The sequence below is a fragment of the Rana temporaria genome (genome assembly GCF_905171775.1).
Source record: "Rana temporaria chromosome 8 unlocalized genomic scaffold, aRanTem1.1 chr8a, whole genome shotgun sequence".
Classification (NCBI taxonomy): Eukaryota; Metazoa; Chordata; class Amphibia; order Anura; family Ranidae; genus Rana; species Rana temporaria.
Genome location: NW_024404473.1, coordinates 79,942 through 105,116, shown reverse-complemented (window position 1 = coordinate 105,116; position 25,175 = coordinate 79,942). Strand labels below are relative to the sequence as shown.

Below are 25,175 nucleotides of genomic sequence, written 5' to 3'. Positions count from 1 at the left end.
GGGCCGGACCCCCTAGGATTAGAGATGTGATACAGTATGGGCTCTATGGGCCGGACCCCCTAGGATTAGAGCTCTGATACAGTATGGGCTCTATGGGCCGGACCCCCTAGGATTAGAGATGTGATACAGTATGGGCTCTATGGGCCGGACCCCCTAGGATTAGAGATGTGATACAGTATGGGCTCTATGGGCCGGACCCCCTAGGATTAGAGCTCTGATACAGTATGGGCTCTATGTAACTGACACTCCAAAAAGATAAAGACGACAATACCCATCATACCATGTGACACAAGGGGGCGGGGACAAGTCATTTCCTTTTCGTCTTCTAAAGATCCCTAGAAACATAAACAGAGTCATAAATCTGATGACATCACAGTGAGGTCACTCCTCCATCCATCACACACAATGATGTCACTCACCCGTCCAGTCAGCAGCTCTGTGATTTGCTGAATCAGTTCCAGGATTTTCTGCTCTGACAGAGGATTGGAGGCCGAGATACGAGTCTTCCTGATTGGTGGGACATGATCACCTGACCTCTTCACAATAATGTAATCCTACGGATCAATACAGAACATCCCAGAGACCGAACCCCTTTATATAGATCACACCCCAAACTCCTCCCACAGTCATGTCATGTGACCTCCCAGAATCCTCCTCACCTCTCCGGTCAGGTCTGTGTATTATTAATAGAGATAAGAGTGATGTCATGTGACCTCCCAGAATCCTCCTCACCTCTCCGGTCAGGTCTGTGTATTATTAATAGAGATAAGAGTGATGTCATGTGACCTCCCAGAATCCTCCTCACCTCTCCGGTCAGGTCTGTATTATTAATAGAGATAAGAGTGATGTCATGTGACCTCCCAGAATCCTCCTCACCTCTCCGGTCAGGTCTGTATTATTAATAGAGATAAGAGTGATGTCATGTGACCTCCCAGAATCCTCCTCACCTCTCCGGTCAGGTCTGTATTATTAATAGAGATAAGAGTGATGTCATGTGACCTCCCAGAATCCTCCTCACCTCTCTGGTCAGGTCTGTATTATTAATAGAGATAAGAGTGATGTCATGTGACCTCCCAGAATCCTCCTCCCCTCTCCGGTCAGGTCTGTGTATTATTAATAGAGATAAGAGTGATGTCATGTGACCTCCCAGAATCCTCCTCACCTCTCCGGTCAGGTCTGTGTATTATTAATAGAGATAAGAGTGATGTCATGTGACCTCCCAGAATCCTCCTCCCCTCTCCGGTCAGGTCTGTGTATTATTAATAGAGATAAGAGTGATGTCATGTGACCTCCCAGAATCCTCCTCACCTCTCCGGTCAGGTCTGTGTATTATTAATAGAGATAAGAGTGATGTCATGTGACCTCCCAGAATCCTCCTCACCTCTCCGGTCAGGTCTGTATTATTAATAGAGATAAGAGTGATGTCATGTGACCTCCCAGAATCCTCCTCACCTCTCCGGTCAGGTCTGTATTATTAATAGAGATAAGAGTGATGTCATGTGACCTCCCAGAATCCTCCTCACCTCTCCGGTCAGGTCTGTGTATTATTAATAGAGATAAGAGTGATGTCATGTGACCTCCCAGAATCCTCCTCACCTCTCCGGTCAGGTCTGTGTTATTAATAGAGATAAGAGTGATGTCATGTGACCTCCCAGAATCCTCCTCACCTCTCCGGTCAGGTCTGTATTATTAATAGAGATAAGAGTGATGTCATGTGACCTCCCAGAATCCTCCTCACCTCTCCGGTCAGGTCTGTATTATTAATAGAGATAAGAGTGATGTCATGTGACCTCCCAGAATCCTCCTCATCTCTCCGGTCAGGTCTGTGTATTATTAATAGAGATAGGAGTGATGTCATGTGACCTCCCAGAATCCTCCTCACCTCTCCGGTCAGGTCTGTGTATTATTAATAGAGATAAGAGTGATGTCATGTGACCTCCCAGAATCCTCCTCACCTCTCCGGTCAGGTCTGTATTATTAATAGAGATAAGAGTGATGTCATGTGACCTCCCAGAATCCTCCTCACCTCTCCGGTCAGGTCTGTGTATTATTAATAGAGATAAGAGTGATGTCATGTGACCTCCCAGAATCCTCCTCACCTCTCCGGTCAGGTCTGTGTTATTAATAGAGATAAGAGTGATGTCATGTGACCTCCCAGAATCCTCCTCACCTCTCCGGTCAGGTCTGTATTATTAATAGAGATAAGAGTGATGTCATGTGACCTCCCAGAATCCTCCTCACCTCTCCGGTCAGGTCTGTATTATTAATAGAGATAAGAGTGATGTCATGTGACCTCCCAGAATCCTCCTCACCTCTCCGGTCAGGTCTGTGTATTATTAATAGAGATAAGAGTGATGTCATGTGACCTCCCAGAATCCTCCTCACCTCTCCGGTCAGGTCTGTATTATTAATAGAGATAAGAGTGATGTCATGTGACCTCCCAGAATCCTCCTCACCTCTCCGGTCAGGTCTGTTTTATTAATAGAGATAAGAGTGATGTCATGTGACCTCCCAGAATCCTCCTCACCTCTCCGGTCAGGTCTGTGTATTATTAATAGAGATAAGAGTGATGTCATGTGACCTCCCAGAATCCTCCTCACCTCTCCGGTCAGGTCTGTGTATTATTAATAGAGATAAGAGTGATGTCATGTGACCTCCCAGAATCCTCCTCACCTCTCCGGTCAGGTCTGTATTATTAATAGAGATAAGAGTGATGTCATGTGACCTCCCAGAATCCTCCTCACCTCTCCGGTCAGGTCTGTGTATTATTAATAGAGATAAGAGTGATGTCATGTGACCTCCCAGAATCCTCCTCACCTCTCCGGTCAGGTCTGTATTATTAATAGAGATAAGAGTGATGTCATGTGACCTCCCAGAATCCTCCTCACCTCTCCTGTCAGGTCTGTGTATTATTAATAGAGATAAGAGTGATGTCATGTGACCTCCCAGAATCCTCCTCACCTCTCCGGTCAGGTCTGTGTATTATTAATAGAGATAAGAGTGATGTCATGTGACCTCCCAGAGTCCTCCTCACCTCTCTGGTCAGGTCTGTATTATTAATAGAGATAAGAGTGATGTCATGTGACCTCCCAGAATCCTCCTCACCTCTCCGGTCAGGTCTGTGTATTATTAATAGAGATAAGAGTGATGTCATGTGACCTCCCAGAATCCTCCTCACCTCTCCGGTCAGGTCTGTGTATTATTAATAGAGATAAGAGTCATGTCATGTGACCTCCCAGAATCCTCCTCACCTCTCCGGTCAGGTCTGTGTATTATTAATAGAGATAAGAGTGATGTCATGTGACCTCCCAGAATCCTCCTCACCTCTCCGGTCAGGTCTGTATTATTAATAGAGATAAGAGTGATGTCATGTGACCTCCCAGAATCCTCCTCACCTCTCCGGTCAGGTCTGTGTATTATTAATAGAGATAAGAGTGATGTCATGTGACCTCCCAGAATCCTCCTCACCTCTCCGGTCAGGTCTGTATTATTAATAGAGATAAGAGTGATGTCATGTGACCTCCCAGAATCCTCCTCACCTCTCCGGTCAGGTCTGTATTATTAATAGAGATAAGAGTGATGTCATGTGACCTCCCAGAATCCTCCTCACCTCTCCGGTCAGGTCTGTGTATTATTAATAGAGATAAGAGTGATGTCATGTGACCTCCCAGAATCCTCCTCACCTCTCCGGTCAGGTCTGTATTATTAATAGAGATAAGAGTGCTGTCATGTGACCTCCCAGAATCCTCCTCACCTCTCCGGTCAGGTCTGTGTATTATTAATAGAGATAAGAGTGATGTCATGTGACCTCCCAGAATCCTCCTCACCTCTCCGGTCAGGTCTGTATTATTAATAGAGATAAGAGTGATGTCATGTGACCTCCCAGAATCCTCCTCACCTCTCCGGTCAGGTCTGTATATTATTAATAGAGATAAGAGTGATGTCATGTGACCTCCCAGAATCCTCCTCACCTCTCCAGTCAGGTCTGTATTACTAATAGAGATAAGAGTGATGTCATGTGACCTCCCAGAATCCTCCTCACCTCTCCGGTCAGGTCTGTATTATTAATAGAGATAAGAGTGATGTCATGTGACCTCCCAGAATCCTCCTCACCTCTCCGGTCAGCAGGTAGAGGATCTCCAGTGTGAGGTGAAGGATCTTCTTGCTGTCGGGGTCCATGCTGTGATGGTCGGTGTTGGACGGTGGGGGTTGGTAGTCTGTAGAGGAGATAGAAGTGAATAGGGATATACAGATCAGGCTCTATATAGGGATGGGGGGGACACACAGAGATTAGGGAGAGGTCAGGCTATATAGGGGGTGGGAGACACACAGAGATGGGGGGGATGGGGGACACACAGAGATCAGACTATGGAGGGGGGGGACAGAGATGGGGGGGATGAGGGACACACAGAGATGGGAGGGATGGGGGACACACAGAGATCAGGGAGAGGTCAGGCTCTATAGGGGGTGGGAGACACACAGAGATGGGGGACACACAGGGATCAGACTATGGGGGGGGGGGGGGAAGACAGAGATGGGGGGGATGAGGGACACACAGATGGGGATTGTGGTACACACAGAGTTGGGGGAGAGGTCAGGCTCTATGGGGGGGGGGACACAGATCACACTATGGGGGACACAGGGATCAGACTATGGGGGGGGGGGACAGATCACACTATGGGGGACACAAGGATCAGACTATGGGGATTGGGGGACACACAGGGATCAGACTATGGGGGGATGGGGATTGGGGGACATACAGGGATCAGACTATGGGGGGGGGGGGGGGACAGATCACACTATGGGGGACACAGGGATCAGACTATGGGGGGGGGGGGCAGATCACACTATGGGGGACACAAGGATCAGACTATGGGGGGATGGGGATTGGGGGGACACACAGGGATCAGACTATGGGGGGGGGGACACACAGAGATCAGACTATGGGGGGATGGGGATTGGGGGACATACAGGGATCAGACTATGGGGGGGGACACAGATCACACTATGGGGGACACAAGGATCAGACTATGGGGGGGGGGGACACACAGGGATCAGACTATGGGGGGGGACACAGGGATCAGACTATGGGGATTGGGGGACACACAGGGATCACACTATGGGGGGGGGACACAGGGATCAGACTATGGGGGGGGACACAGATAACACTATGGGGGACACAGGGATCAGACTATGGGGGGGGGGCACACAGGGATCAGACTATGGGGGGGGGGGCACACAGGGATCAGACTATGGGGGGATGGGGATTGGGGGACATACAGGGATCAGACTATGGGGGGGGGGGGACAGATCACACTATGGGGGACACAAGGATCAGACTATGGGGGGGGGGGCACAGGGATCAGACTATGGGGGGGGGACAGATCACACTATGGGGGACACAAGGATCAGACTATGGGGGGATGGGGATTGGGGGGACACACAGGGATCAGACTATGGGGGGGGGGGACACAGATCACACTATGGGGGACACAAGGATCAGACTATGGGGGGGGGGGACACACAGGGATCAGACTATGGGGGGGGACACAGGGATCAGACTATGGGGGGGGGGACACAGATCACACTATGGGGGACACAAGGATCAGACTATGGGGGGGGGGGGATTGGGGGGACACACAGGGATCAGACTATGGGGGGGGGGGGACACACAGGGATCAGACTATGGGGGGGGGGGGACACACAGAGATCAGACTATGGGGGGATGGGGATTGGGGGACATACAGGGATCAGACTATGGGGGGGGGGGACACAGATCACACTATGGGGGACACAAGGATCAGACTATGGGGGGATGGGGATTGGGGGGACACACAGGGATCAGACTATGGGGGGGGGGGGGACACACAGAGATCAGACTATGGGGGGATGGGGATTGGGGGACATACAGGGATCAGACTATGGGGGGGGGACACAGATCACACTATGGGGGACACAAGGATCAGACTATGGGGGGGGGGACACACAGGGATCAGACTATGGGGGGGGACACAGGGATCAGACTATGGGGGGGGGGGGACACACAGGGATCAGACTATGGGGGGGGACACAGGGATCAGACTATGGGGGGGGGGACACACAGGGATCAGACTATGGGGGGGGGGACACAGATAACACTATGGGGGACACAAGGATCAGACTATGGGGGGGGGGGACACACAGGGATCAGACTATGGGGGGGGGACACAGGGATCAGACTATGGGGGGGGGACACAGGGATCAGACTATGGGGGGGGGCACAGGGATCAGACTATGGGGGGGGGACACAGGGATCAGACTATGGGGGGGGGACACAGGGATCAGACTATGGGGGGGGACACAGGGATCAGACTATGGGGGGATGGGGGACACACAGGGATCAGACTATGGGGGGATGGGGATTGGGGGGACACACAGGGATCAGACTATGGGGATTGGGGGACACACAGGGATCAGACTATGGGGGGGATTCTGGGACACACAGGGATCAGACTATGGGGGGGGGGGCACACAGGGATCAGACTATGGGGGGGGGGACACACAGGGATCAGACTATGGGGGGGGGACACAGGGATCAGACTATGGGGGGATGGGGATTCTGGGACACACAGTACAATTACCTCTTCCTGTAGCTCAGGTGACTTCACATCTTACAGCGTCCCCCCCCCCAGCAGGGAATTCTGGGAGAGGTGCTAGGAGTTCTGGGTCTTTAGTCGCCATTTTCTTGAAGACCAACATTATGGAGAATGAGAGTCCCGTGTGAATTCCGGTGATCGGATAGGGGGGGGGGGGGGCCGCGATAACACACCGATCAGAGGATTCTCATCCCCGGCAATCTCTTCTGATTTCTATACACAAAAAGCAATCCGCACTTCACACCGCCAGACACCAGGTGGCGCATTTCCACACACTTCTCTCTTATCGTGACATCACTTCCGGCGGCTGGAACGCAGAGCTGACAGTGCTGAGACGCAAGTCATTTCCGGCTGCGGGGAGAGGCAGTAAAACAGATGAGAGGAAGGTAAATGGTGAGAATTTCTATTACCGACAGTATACTCCCCATATATCTCTATATACCGACAGTATACTCCTCATATATCTCTATATACTGACAGTATACTCCTCATATATCTCTATTACCGACAGTATACTCCCCATATATCTCTATATATACTGACAGTATACTCCTCATATATCTCTATATACTGACAGTATACTCCTCATATATCTCTATATACTGACAGTATACTCCTCATATATCTCTATTACCGACAGTATACTCCCCATATATCTCTATATATACTGACAGTATACTCCTCATATATCTCTATATACTGACAGTATACTCCTCATATATCTCTATATATATACTGACAGTATACTCCTCATATATCTCTATATACTGACAGTATACTCCTCATATATCTCTATATACTGACAGTATACTCCTCATATATCTCTATATACTGACAGTATACTCCTCATATATCTCTATATATACTGACAGTATACTCCCCATATATCTCTATATATACTGACAGTATACTCCTCATATATCTCTATATATACTGACAGTATACTCCCCATATATCTCTATATATACTGACAGTATACTCCTCATATATCTCTATATATATACTGACAGTATACTCCTCATATATCTCTATATATACTGACAGTATACTCCTCATATATCTCTATATATACTGACAGTATACTCCTCATATATCTCTATATATACTGACAGTATACTCCTCATATATCTCTATATATACTGACAGTATACTCCTCATATATCTCTATATACTGACAGTATACTCCTCATATATCTCTATATATACTGACAGTATACTCCCCATATATCTCTATATATACTGACAGTATACTCCTCATATATCTCTATATACTGACAGTATACTCCTCATATATCTCTATATATACTGACAGTATACTCCTCATATATCTCTATTACCGACAGTATACTCCCCATATATCTCTATATATACTGACAGTATACTCCCCATATATCTCTATATATACTGACAGTATACTCCTCATATATCTCTATATACTGACAGTATACTCCTCATATATCTCTATATACTGACAGTATACTCCTCATATATCTCTATATATACTGACAGTATACTCCTCATATATCTCTATATATACTGACAGTATACTCCTCATATATCTCTATATACTGACAGTATACTCCTCATATATCTCTATATATACTGACAGTATACTCCTCATATATCTCTATATACTGACAGTATACTCCCCATATATCTCTATATATACTGACAGTATACTCCTCATATATCTCTATATATACTGACAGTATACTCCTCATATATCTCTATATATACTGACAGTATACTCCTCATATATCTCTATATATACTGACAGTATACTCCTCATATATCTCTATATACTGACAGTATACTCCTCATATATCTCTATATATACTGACAGTATACTCCTCATATATCTCTATATATACTGACAGTATACTCCCCATATATCTCTATATATACTGACAGTATACTCCCCATATATCTCTATATATACTGACAGTATACTCCTCATATATCTCTATATACTGACAGTATACTCCTCATATATCTCTATATATACTGACAGTATACTCCTCATATATCTCTATTACCGACAGTATACTCCTCATATATCTCTATATATACTGACAGTATACTCCCCATATATCTCTATATATACTGACAGTATACTCCCCATATATCTCTATATACTGACAGTATACTCCTCATATATCTCTATATATACTGACAGTATACTCCCCATATATCTCTATATATACTGACAGTATACTCCTCATATATCTCTCTATATACTGACAGTATACTCCTCATATATCTCTATATACTGACAGTATACTCCTCATATATCTCTATATACTGACAGTATACTCCTCATATATCTCTATATATACTGACAGTATACTCCTCATATATCTCTATATATACTGACAGTATACTCCTCATATATCTCTATATACTGACAGTATACTCCTCATATATCTCTATATATACTGACAGTATACTCCCCATATATCTCTATATATACTGACAGTATACTCCTCATATATCTCTATATATACTGACAGTATACTCCTCATATATCTCTATATATACTGACAGTATACTCCCCATATATCTCTATATATACTGACAGTATACTCCTCATATATCTCTATATACTGACAGTATACTCCTCATATATCTCTATATATACTGACAGTATACTCCCCATATATCTATATATATACTGACAGTATACTCCTCATATATCTCTATATATACTGACAGTATACTCCCCATATATCTCTATATATACTGACAGTATACTCCTCATATATCTCTATATATACTGACAGTATACTCCTCATATATCTCTATATATACTGACAGTATACTCCTCATATATCTCTATATATACTGACAGTATACTCCTCATATATCTCTATATATACTGACAGTATACTCCTCATATATCTCTATATACTGACAGTATACTCCCCATATATCTCTATATATACTGACAGTATACTCCTCATATATCTCTATATATACTGACAGTATACTCCTCATATATCTCTATATATACTGACAGTATACTCCCCATATATCTCTATATATACTGACAGTATACTCCTCATATATCTCTATATATACTGACAGTATACTCCTCATATATCTCTATATACTGACAGTATACTCCTCATATATCTCTATATATACTGACAGTATACTCCTCATATATCTCTATATATACTGACAGTATACTCCTCATATATCTCTATATATACTGACAGTATACTCCTCATATATCTCTATATATACTGACAGTATACTCCCCATATATCTCTATATACTGACAGTATACTCCTCATATATCTCTATATACTGACAGTATACTCCCCATATATCTCTATATATACTGACAGTATACTCCCCATATATCTCTATATATACTGACAGTATACTCCTCATATATCTCTATATATACTGACAGTATACTCCCCATATATCTCTATATACTGACAGTATACTCCTCATATATCTCTATATACTGACAGTATACTCCCCATATATCTCTATATATACTGACAGTATACTCCCCATATATCTCTATATATACTGACAGTATACTCCTCATATATCTCTATATATACTGACAGTATACTCCCCATATATCTCTATATACTGACAGTATACTCCTCATATATCTCTATATATACTGACAGTATACTCCCCATATATCTCTATATACTGACAGTATACTCCTCATATATCTCTATATACTGACAGTATACTCCTCATATATCTCTATATATACTGACAGTATACTCCCCATATATCTTTATATACTGACAGTATACTCCTCATATATCTCTATATATACTGACAGTATACTCCTCATATATCTCTATATATACTGACAGTATACTCCCCATATATCTCTATATATACTGACAGTATACTCCCCATATATCTCTATATATACTGACAGTATACTCCTCATATATCTCTATATATACTGACAGTATACTCCTCATATATCTCTATATATACTGACAGTATACTCCTCATATATCTCTATATATACTGACAGTATACTCCTCATATATCTCTATATACTGACAGTATACTCCTCATATATCTCTATATATACTGACAGTATACTCCCCATATATCTCTCTATATACTGACAGTATACTCCTCATATATCTCTATATATACTGACAGTATACTCCCCATATATCTCTATATACTGACAGTATACTCCTCATATATCTCTATATATACTGACAGTATACTCCTCATATATCTCTATATATACTGACAGTATACTCCCCATATATCTCTATATATACTGACAGTATACTCCTCATATATCTCTATATATACTGACAGTATACTCCTCATATATCTCTATATATACTGACAGTATACTCCTCATATATCTCTATATACACTGACAGTATACTCCTCATATATCTCTATATATACTGACAGTATACTCCTCATATATCTCTATATACTGACAGTATACTCCCCATATATCTCTATATATACTGACAGTATACTCCTCATATATCTCTATATACTGACAGTATACTCCTCATATATCTCTATATATACTGACAGTATACTCCCCATATATCTCTATATATACTGACAGTATACTCCTCATATATCTCTATATATACTGACAGTATACTCCTCATATATCTCTATATATACTGACAGTATACTCCTCATATATCTCTATATACTGACAGTATACTCCTCATATATCTCTATATATACTGACAGTATACTCCTCATATATCTCTATATATACTGACAGTATACTCCTCATATATCTCTATATATACTGACAGTATACTCCTCATATATCTCTATATACTGACAGTATACTCCTCATATATCTCTATATACTGACAGTATACTCCCCATATATCTCTATATATACTGACAGTATACTCCCCATATATCTCTATATACTGACAGTATACTCCTCATATATCTCTATATATACTGACAGTATACTCCCCATATATCTCTATATACTGACAGTATACTCCCCATATATCTCTATATATACTGACAGTATACTCCTCATATATCTCTATATATACTGACAGTATACTCCCCATATATCTCTATATATACTGACAGTATACTCCTCATATATCTCTATATACTGACAGTATACTCCTCATATATCTCTATATATACTGACAGTATACTCCTCATATATCTCTATATATACTGACAGTATACTCCTCATATATCTCTATATATACTGACAGTATACTCCCCATATATCTCTATATACTGACAGTATACTCCTCATATATCTCTATATATACTGACAGTATACTCCCCATATATCTTTATATACTGACAGTATACTCCTCATATATCTCTATATATACTGACAGTATACTCCTCATATATCTCTATATATACTGACAGTATACTCCCCATATATCTCTATATATACTGACAGTATACTCCCCATATATCTCTATATACTGACAGTATACTCCTCATATATCTCTATATATACTGACAGTATACTCCTCATATATCTCTATATATACTGACAGTATACTCCCCATATATCTCTATATATACTGACAGTATACTCCTCATATATCTCTATATACTGACAGTATACTCCCCATATATCTCTATATATACTGACAGTATACTCCCCATATATCTCTATATACTGACAGTATACTCCTCATATATCTCTATATATACTGACAGTATACTCCTCATATATCTCTATATATACTGACAGTATACTCCCCATATATCTCTATATATACTGACAGTATACTCCTCATATATCTCTATATATACTGACAGTATACTCCTCATATATCTCTATATATACTGACAGTATACTCCTCATATATCTCTATATACTGACAGTATACTCCTCATATATCTCTATATATACTGACAGTATACTCCTCATATATCTCTATATATACTGACAGTATACTCCTCATATATCTCTATATACTGACAGTATACTCCTCATATATCTCTATATACTGACAGTATACTCCTCATATATCTCTATATACTGACAGTATACTCCTCATATATCTCTATATATACTGACAGTATACTCCTCATATATCTCTATATATACTGACAGTATACTCCTCATATATCTCTATATACTGACAGTATACTCCTCATATATCTCTATATATACTGACAGTATACTCCCCATATATCTCTATATACTGACAGTATACTCCCCATATATCTCTATATACTGACAGTATACTCCTCATATATCTCTATATATACTGACAGTATACTCCCCATATATCTCTATATATACTGACAGTATACTCCTCATATATCTCTATATATACTGACAGTATACTCCCCATATATCTCTATATACTGACAGTATACTCCTCATATATCTCTATATATACTGACAGTATACTCCTCATATATCTCTATATATACTGACAGTATACTCCTCATATATCTCTATATACTGACAGTATACTCCTCATATATCTCTATATACTGACAGTATACTCCTCATATATCTCTATATATACTGACAGTATACTCCTCATATATCTCTATATATACTGACAGTATACTCCTCATATATCTCTATATACTGACAGTATACTCCTCATATATCTCTATATACTGACAGTATACTCCTCATATATCTCTATATATACTGACAGTATACTCCTCATATATCTCTATATATACTGACAGTATACTCCCCATATATCTCTATATATACTGACAGTATACTCCCCATATATCTCTATATATACTGACAGTATACTCCCCATATATCTCTATATATACTGACAGTATACTCCCCATATATCTCTATATATACTGACAGTATACTCCCCATATATCTCTATATATACTGACAGTATACTCCTCATATATCTCTATATATACTGACAGTATACTCCCCATATATCTCTATATACTGACAGTATACTCCTCATATATCTCTATATACTGACAGTATACTCCTCATATATCTCTATATATACTGACAGTATACTCCTCATATATCTCTATATACTGACAGTATACTCCCCATATATCTCTATATATACTGACAGTATACTCCTCATATATCTCTATATATACTGACAGTATACTCCTCATATATCTCTATATATACTGACAGTATACTCCTCATATATCTCTATATACTGACAGTATACTCCTCATATATCTCTATATATACTGACAGTATACTCCTCATATATCTCTATATATACTGACAGTATACTCCTCATATATCTCTATATACTGACAGTATACTCCCCATATATCTCTATATATACTGACAGTATACTCCTCATATATCTCTATATACTGACAGTATACTCCTCATATATCTCTATATATACTGACAGTATACTCCTCATATATCTCTATATATACTGACAGTATACTCCTCATATATCTCTATATATACTGACAGTATACTCCCCATATATCTCTATATACTGACAGTATACTCCCCATATATCTCTATATATACTGACAGTATACTCCTCATATATCTCTATATATACTGACAGTATACTCCTCATATATCTCTATATATACTGACAGTATACTCCCCATATATCTCTATATACTGACAGTATACTCCTCATATATCTCTATATACTGACAGTATACTCCTCATATATCTCTATATATACTGACAGTATACTCCCCATATATCTCTATATACTGACAGTATACTCCTCATATATCTCTATATACTGACAGTATACTCCTCATATATCTCTATATATATACTGACAGTATACTCCCCATATATCTCTATATACTGACAGTATACTCCTCATATATCTCTATATATACTGACAGTATACTCCCCATATATCTCTATATACTGACAGTATACTCCTCATATATCTCTATATACTGACAGTATACTCCTCATATATCTCTATATATATACTGACAGTATACTCCTCATATATCTCTATATATACTGACAGTATACTCCTCATATATCTCTATATACTGACAGTATACTCCTCATATATCTCTATATACTGACAGTATACTCCCCATATATCTCTATATATACTGACAGTATACTCCTCATATATCTCTATATACTGACAGTATACTCCCCATATATCTCTATATATACTGACAGTATACTCCTCATATATCTCTATATACTGACAGTATACTCCTCATATATCTCTATATATACTGACAGTATACTCCTCATATATCTCTATATATACTGACAGTATACTCCTCATATATCTCTATATACTGACAGTATACTCCTCATATATCTATATACTGACAGTATACTCCTCATATATCTATATACTGACAGTATACTCCTCATATATCTCTATATATACTGACAGTATACTCCCCATATATCTCTATATACTGACAGTATACTCCTCATATATCTCTATATATACTGACAGTATACTCCTCATATATCTCTATATACTGACAGTATACTCCTCATATATCTCTATATATACTGACAGTATACTCCCCATATATCTCTATATATACTGACAGTATACTCCCCATATATCTCTATATATACTGACAGTATACTCCTCATATATCTCTATATATACTGACAGTATACTCCCCATATATCTCTATATACTGACAGTATACTCCTCATATATCTCTATATACTGACAGTATACTCCTCATATATCTCTATATATATACTGACAGTATACTCCTCATATATCTCTATATACTGACAGTATACTCCTCATATATCTCTATATACTGACAGTATACTCCTCATATATCTCTATATACTGACAGTATACTCCTCATATATCTCTATATACTGACAGTATACTCCTCATATATCTCTATATATACTGACAGTATACTCCTCATATATCTCTATATACTGACAGTATACTCCTCATATATCTCTATATATACTGACAGTATACTCCTCATATATCTCTATATATACTGACAGTATACTCCTCATATATCTCTATATACTGACAGTATACTCCCCATATATCTCTATATATACTGACAGTATACTCCTCATATATCTCTATATACTGACAGTATACTCCTCATATATCTCTATATATACTGACAGTATACTCCTCATATATCTCTATATATACTGACAGTATACTCCTCATATATCTCTATATATACTGACAGTATACTCCTCATATATCTCTATATATACTGACAGTATACTCCCCATATATCTCTATATATACTGACAGTATACTCCTCATATATCTCTATATATACTGACAGTATACTCCTCATATATCTATATACTGACAGTATACTCCTCATATATCTATATACTGACAGTATACTCCTCATATATCTATATACTGACAGTATACTCCTCATATATCTCTATATATACTGACAGTATACTCCCCATATATCTATATACTGACAGTATACTCCTCATATATCTCTATATATACTGACAGTATACTCCTCATATATCTATATACTGACAGTATACTCCTCATATATCTCTATATATACTGACAGTATACTCCTCATATATCTCTATATACTGACAGTATACTCCCCATATATCTCTATATATACTGACAGTATACTCCCCATATATCTCTATATATACTGACAGTATACTCCTCATATATCTCTATATACTGACAGTATACTCCTCATATATCTCTATATATACTGACAGTATACTCCTCATATATCTCTATATATACTGACAGTATACTCCTCATATATCTCTATATATACTGACAGTATACTCCTCATATATCTCTATATACTGACAGTATACTCCTCATATATCTCTATATACTGACAGTATACTCCCCATATATCTCTATATATACTGACAGTATACTCCTCATATATCTCTATATATACTGACAGTATACTCCTCATATATCTCTATATACTGACAGTATACTCCCCATATATCTCTATATATACTGACAGTATACTCCTCATATATCTCTATATATACTGACAGTATACTCCCCATATATCTCTATATATACTGACAGTATACTCCCCATATATCTCTATATATACTGACAGTATACTCCTCATATATCTCTATATATACTGACAGTATACTCCTCATATATCTCTATATACTGACAGTATACTCCCCATATATCTCTATATACTGACAGTATACTCCTCATATATCTCTATATATACTGACAGTATACTCCCCATATATCTCTATATATACTGACAGTATACTCCTCATATATCTCTATATACTGACAGTATACTCCCCATATATCTATATACTGACAGTATACTCCCCATATATCTCTATATATACTGACAGTATACTCCTCATATATCTCTATATATACTGACAGTATACTCCCCATATATCTCTATATACTGACAGTATACTCCTCATATATCTCTATATACTGACAGTATACTCCCCATATATCTCTATATATACTGACAGTATACTCCCCATATATCTCTATATACTGACAGTATACTCCTCATATATCTCTATATATACTGACAGTATACTCCCCATATATCTCTATATACTGACAGTATACTCCTCATATATCTCTATATACTGACAGTATACTCCTCATATATCTCTATATATACTGACAGTATACTCCCCATATATCTTTATATACTGACAGTATACTCCTCATATATCTCTATATATACTGACAGTATACTCCTCATATATCTCTATATATACTGACAGTATACTCCTCATATATCTCTATATATACTGACAGTATACTCCCCATATATCTCTATATATACTGACAGTATACTCCCCATATATCTCTATATATACTGACAGTATACTCCCCATATATCTCTATATACTGACAGTATACTCCTCATATATCTCTATATACTGACAGTATACTCCTCATATATCTCTATATATACTGACAGTATACTCCCCATATATCTCTATATACTGACAGTATACTCCCCATATATCTCTATATACTGACAGTATACTCCCCATATATCTCTATATATACTGACAGTATACTCCTCATATATCTCTATATACTGACAGTATACTCCTCATATATCTCTATATATACTGACAGTATACTCCTCATATATCTCTATATACTGACAGTATACTCCTCATATATCTCTATATATACTGACAGTATACTCCCCATATATCTCTATATACTGACAGTATACTCCTCATATATCTCTATATATACTGACAGTATACTCCTCATATATCTCTATATACTGACAGTATACTCCCCATATATCTCTATATATACTGACAGTATACTCCTCATATATCTCTATATATACTGACAGTATACTCCTCATATATCTCTATATATACTGACAGTATACTCCCCATATATCTCTATATATACTGACAGTATACTCCTCATATATCTCTATATATACTGACAGTATACTCCCCATATATCTCTATATACTGACAGTATACTCCTCATATATCTCTATATATACTGACAGTATACTCCCCATATATCTCTATATACTGACAGTATACTCCTCATATATCTCTATATATACTGACAGTATACTCCTCATATATCTCTATATACTGACAGTATACTCCTCATATATCTCTATATATACTGACAGTATACTCCCCATATATCTCTATATACTGACAGTATACTCCCCATATATCTCTATATATACTGACAGTATACTCCTCATATATCTCTATATATACTGACAGTATACTCCCCATATATCTCTATATATACTGACAGTATACTCCTCATATATCTCTATATATACTGACAGTATACTCCTCATATATCTCTATATACTGACAGTATACTCCTCATATATCTCTATATATACTGACAGTATACTCCTCATATATCTCTATATACTGACAGTATACTCCTCATATATCTCTATATATACTGACAGTATACTCCCCATATATCTCTATATACTGACAGTATACTCCCCATATATCTCTATATATACTGACAGTATACTCCCCATATATCTCTATATACTGACAGTATACTCCCCATATATCTCTATATATACTGACAGTATACTCCCCATATATCTCTATATATACTGACAGTATACTCCTCATATATCTCTATATACTGACAGTATACTCCTCATATATCTCTATATACTGACAGTATACTCCTCATATATCTCTATATATACTGACAGTATACTCCCCATATATCTCTATATATACTGACAGTATACTCCTCATATATCTCTATATATACTGACAGTATACTCCTCATATATCTCTATATACTGACAGTATACTCCTCATATATCTCTATATACTGACAGTATACTCCTCATATATCTCTATATATACTGACAGTATACTCCTCATATATCTCTATATATACTGACAGTATACTCCCCATATATCTCTCTATATACTGACAGTATACTCCTCATATATCTCTATATATACTGACAGTATACTCCTCATATATCTCTATATACTGACAGTATACTCCTCATATATCTCTATATATACTGACAGTATACTCCTCATATATCTCTATATATACTGACAGTATACTCCTCATATATCTCTATATACTGACAGTATACTCCTCATATATCTCTATATATACTGACAGTATACTCCCCATATATCTCTATATATACTGACAGTATACTCCTCATATATCTCTATATACTGACAGTATACTCCTCATATATCTCTATATACTGACAGTATACTCCTCATATATCTCTATATACTGACAGTATACTCCTCATATATCTCTATATATACTGACAGTATACTCCTCATATATCTCTATATATACTGACAGTATACTCCTCATATATCTCTATATACTGACAGTATACTCCTCATATATCTCTATATACTGACAGTATACTCCTCATATATCTCTATATATACTGACAGTATACTCCTCATATATCTCTATATATACTGACAGTATACTCCTCATATATCTCTATATATACTGACAGTATACTCCTCATATATCTCTATATATACTGACAGTATACTCCTCATATATCTCTATATATACTGACAGTATACTCCTCATATATCTCTATATATACTGACAGTATACTCCTCATATATCTCTATATATACTGACAGTATACTCCTCATATATCTCTATATACTGACAGTATACTCCTCATATATCTCTATATATACTGACAGTATACTCCTCATATATCTCTATATACTGACAGTATACTCCTCATATATCTCTATATACTGACAGTATACTCCTCATATATCTCTATATACTGACAGTATACTCCTCATATATCTCTATATATACTGACAGTATACTCCTCATATATCTCTATATATACTGACAGTATACTCCCCATATATCTCTATATATACTGACAGTATACTCCTCATATATCTCTATATACTGACAGTATACTCCTCATATATCTCTATATATACTGACAGTATACTCCTCATATATCTCTATATATACTGACAGTATACTCCCCATATATCTCTATATATACTGACAGTATACTCCTCATATATCTCTATATACTGACAGTATACTCCTCATATATCTATATATATACTGACAGTATACTCCTCATATATCTCTATATATACTGACAGTATACTCCTCATATATCTCTATATATACTGACAGTATACTCCCCATATATCTCTATATATACTGACAGTATACTCCCCATATATCTCTATATACTGACAGTATACTCCTCATATATCTCTATATATACTGACAGTATACTCCTCATATATCTCTATATACTGACAGTATACTCCTCATATATCTCTATATATACTGACAGTATACTCCTCATATATCTCTATATATACTGACAGTATACTCCTCATATATCTCTATATATACTGACAGTATACTCCCCATATATCTCTATATACTGACAGTATACTCCCCATATATCTCTATATATACTGACAGTATACTCCTCATATATCTCTATATATACTGACAGTATACTCCTCATATATCTCTATATACTGACAGTATACTCCTCATATATCTCTATATATACTGACAGTATACTCCTCATATATCTCTATATATACTGACAGTATACTCCTCATATATCTCTATATACTGACAGTATACTCCTCATATATCTCTATATATACTGACAGTATACTCCTCATATATCTCTATATATACTGACAGTATACTCCCCATATATCTCTATATATACTGACAGTATACTCCCCATATATCTCTATATATACTGACAGTATACTCCTCATATATCTCTATATATACTGACAGTATACTCCTCATATATCTCTATATACTGACAGTATACTCCTCATATATCTCTATATATACTGACAGTATACTCCTCATATATCTCTATATATACTGACAGTATACTCCTCATATATCTCTATATACTGACAGTATACTCCTCATATATCTCTATATATACTGACAGTATACTCCCCATATATCTCTATATATACTGACAGTATACTCCTCATATATCTCTATATACTGACAGTATACTCCTCATATATCTCTATATACTGACAGTATACTCCCCATATATCTCTATATATACTGACAGTATACTCCTCATATATCTCTATATACTGACAGTATACTCCTCATATATCTCTATATACTGACAGTATACTCCCCATATATCTCTATATACTGACAGTATACTCCCCATATATCTCTATATACTGACAGTATACTCCCCATATATCTCTATATATACTGACAGTATACTCCTCATATATCTCTATATATACTGACAGTATACTCCCCATATATCTCTATATATACTGACAGTATACTCCCCATATATCTCTATATATACTGACAGTATACTCCTCATATATCTCTATATATACTGACAGTATACTCCTCATATATCTCTATATATACTGACAGTATACTCCTCATATATCTCTATATATACTGACAGTATACTCCTCATATATCTCTATATATATACTGACAGTATACTCCTCATATATCTCTATATACTGACAGTATACTCCTCATATATCTCTATATATACTGACAGTATACTCCTCATATATCTCTATATATACTGACAGTATACTCCCCATATATCTCTATATATACTGACAGTATACTCCTCATATATCTCTATATATACTGACAGTATACTCCCCATATATCTCTATATACTGACAGTATACTCCTCATATATCTCTATATATACTGACAGTATACTCCCCATATATCTCTATATATACTGACAGTATACTCCTCATATATCTCTATATATACTGACAGTATACTCCCCATATATCTCTATATATACTGACAGTATACTCCCCATATATCTCTCTATATACTGACAGTATACTCCTCATATATCTCTATATATACTGACAGTATACTCCCCATATATCTCTATATATACTGACAGTATACTCCTCATATATCTCTATATATACTGACAGTATACTCCTCATATATCTCTATATATACTGACAGTATACTCCTCATATATCTCTATATATACTGACAGTATACTCCTCATATATCTCTATATATACTGACAGTATACTCCTCATATATCTCTATATACTGACAGTATACTCCTCATATATCTCTATATACTGACAGTATACTCCCCATATATCTCTCTATATACTGACAGTATACTCCCCATATATCTCTCTATATACTGACAGTATACTCCTCATATATCTCTATATACTGACAGTATACTCCTCATATATCTCTATATACTGACAGTATACTCCTCATATATCTCTATATACTGACAGTATACTCCCCATATATCTCTATATATACTGACAGTATACTCCCCATATATCTCTATATATACTGACAGTATACTCCTCATATATCTCTATATATACTGACAGTATACTCCTCATATATCTCTATATACTGACAGTATACTCCTCATATATCTCTATATATACTGACAGTATACTCCTCATATATCTCTATATATACTGACAGTATACTCCTCATATATCTCTATATATACTGACAGTATACTCCTCATATATCTCTATATATACTGACAGTATACTCCTCATATATCTCTATATATACTGACAGTATACTCCTCATATATCTCTATATATACTGACAGTATACTCCTCATATATCTCTATATATACTGACAGTATACTCCTCATATATCTCTATATATACTGACAGTATACTCCTCATATATCTCTATATATACTGACAGTATACTCCCCATATATCTCTATATACTGACAGTATACTCCTCATATATCTCTATATACTGACAGTATACTCCTCATATATCTCTATATACTGACAGTATACTCCTCATATATCTCTCTATATACTGACAGTATACTCCTCATATATCTCTATATATACTGACAGTATACTCCTCATATATCTCTATATATACTGACAGTATACTCCTCATATATCTCTATATATACTGACAGTATACTCCTCATATATCTCTATATATACTGACAGTATACTCCTCATATATCTCTATATATACTGACAGTATACTCCTCATATATCTCTATATATACTGACAGTATACTCCTCATATATCTCTATATATACTGACAGTATACTCCTCATATATCTCTATATATACTGACAGTATACTCCTCATATATCTCTATATATACTGACAGTATACTCCTCATATATCTCTATATATACTGACAGTATACTCCCCATATATCTCTATATACTGACAGTATACTCCTCATATATCTCTATATATACTGACAGTATACTCCCCATATATCTCTATATATACTGACAGTATACTCCTCATATATCTCTATATACTGACAGTATACTCCTCATATATCTCTATATATACTGACAGTATACTCCTCATATATCTCTATATACTGACAGTATACTCCCCATATATCTCTATATATACTGACAGTATACTCCTCATATATCTATATATACTGACAGTATACTCCTCATATATCTCTATATACTGACAGTATACTCCCCATATATCTCTATATATACTGACAGTATACTCCTCATATATCTCTATATATACTGACAGTATACTCCTCATATATCTCTATATACTGACAGTATACTCCTCATATATCTCTATATACTGACAGTATACTCCTCATATATCTCTATATACTGACAGTATACTCCTCATATATCTATATATATACTGACAGTATACTCCTCATATATCTCTATATACTGACAGTATACTCCTCATATATCTCTATATACTGACAGTATACTCCTCATATATCTCTATATACTGACAGTATACTCCTCATATATCTCTATATATACTGACAGTATACTCCCCATATATCTCTATATACTGACAGTATACTCCTCATATATCTCTATATACTGACAGTATACTCCTCATATATCTCTATATACTGACAGTATACTCCTCATATATCTCTATATATACTGACAGTATACTCCCTCATATATCTCTATATACTGACAGTATACTCCTCATATATCTCTATATATACTGACAGTATACTCCTCATATATCTCTATATACTGACAGTATACTCCTCATATATCTCTATATATACTGACAGTATACTCCCCATATATCTCTATATACTGACAGTATACTCCTCATATATCTCTATATACTGACAGTATACTCCTCATATATCTCTATATATACTGACAGTATACTCCTCATATATCTCTATATATACTGACAGTATACTCCTCATATATCTCTATATATACTGACAGTATACTCCTCATATATCTCTATATATACTGACAGTATACTCCTCATATATCTCTATATATACTGACAGTATACTCCTCATATATCTCTATATATACTGACAGTATACTCCTCATATATCTCTATATATACTGACAGTATACTCCTCATATATCTCTATATATACTGACAGTATACTCCTCATATATCTCTATATACTGACAGTATACTCCTCATATATCTCTATATATACTGACAGTATACTCCTCATATATCTCTATATACTGACAGTATACTCCTCATATATCTCTATATACTGACAGTATACTCCTCATATATCTCTATATACTGACAGTATACTCCCCATATATCTCTATATATACTGACAGTATACTCCTCATATATCTCTATATATACTGACAGTATACTCCTCATATATCTCTATATATACTGACAGTATACTCCTCATATATCTCTATATATACTGACAGTATACTCCTCATATATCTCTATATATACTGACAGTATACTCCTCATATATCTCTATATATACTGACAGTATACTCCCCATATATCTCTATATATACTGACAGTATACTCCTCATATATCTCTATATACTGACAGTATACTCCTCATATATCTCTATATATACTGACAGTATACTCCTCATATATCTCTATATATACTGACAGTATACTCCTCATATATCTCTATATACTGACAGTATACTCCCCATATATCTCTATATACTGACAGTATACTCCTCATATATCTCTATATACTGACAGTATACTCCTCATATATCTCTATATATACTGACAGTATACTCCTCATATATCTCTATATATACT

The 25,175-nt window shown here is 36.6% G+C and overlaps 2 protein-coding genes across 4 annotated transcripts in view; one reads left to right on the top strand and one right to left on the bottom strand.

The window, feature by feature from the left end:
- Nucleotides 1–244: 244 nt before the first annotated feature.
- LOC120921892 (gastrula zinc finger protein XlCGF53.1-like) lies at nucleotides 245–6,790 on the bottom strand (the record flags this gene model as incomplete). The annotated part of the gene is made up of 4 exons (XM_040334391.1): nucleotides 6,621–6,790; nucleotides 4,114–4,217; nucleotides 420–554; nucleotides 245–335 (listed from the first exon to the last, which is right to left on the bottom strand). Coding segments are annotated over exons 2-4 (292 nt in total), but the record flags the coding sequence as incomplete, so codon positions are not given.
- Nucleotides 6,791–6,925: 135 nt separating this feature from the next.
- The window catches only part of LOC120921891 (oocyte zinc finger protein XlCOF7.1-like), a 44,862-nt gene continuing 26,612 nt past the window's right edge, over nucleotides 6,926–25,175 (top strand). Inside the window, exon 1 of one of the 3 annotated variants that reach the window (XM_040334390.1) lies at nucleotides 6,926–7,021. In XM_040334390.1, coding sequence (XP_040190324.1) covers nucleotides 7,011–7,021 — 11 coding nt within the window. In that variant the 5' untranslated portion in view covers nucleotides 6,926–7,010. Of the gene's footprint in view, nucleotides 7,029–25,175 lie in introns of all 3 variants that reach the window. The other 2 variants (XM_040334387.1, XM_040334389.1) reach the window with 2 other exon arrangements.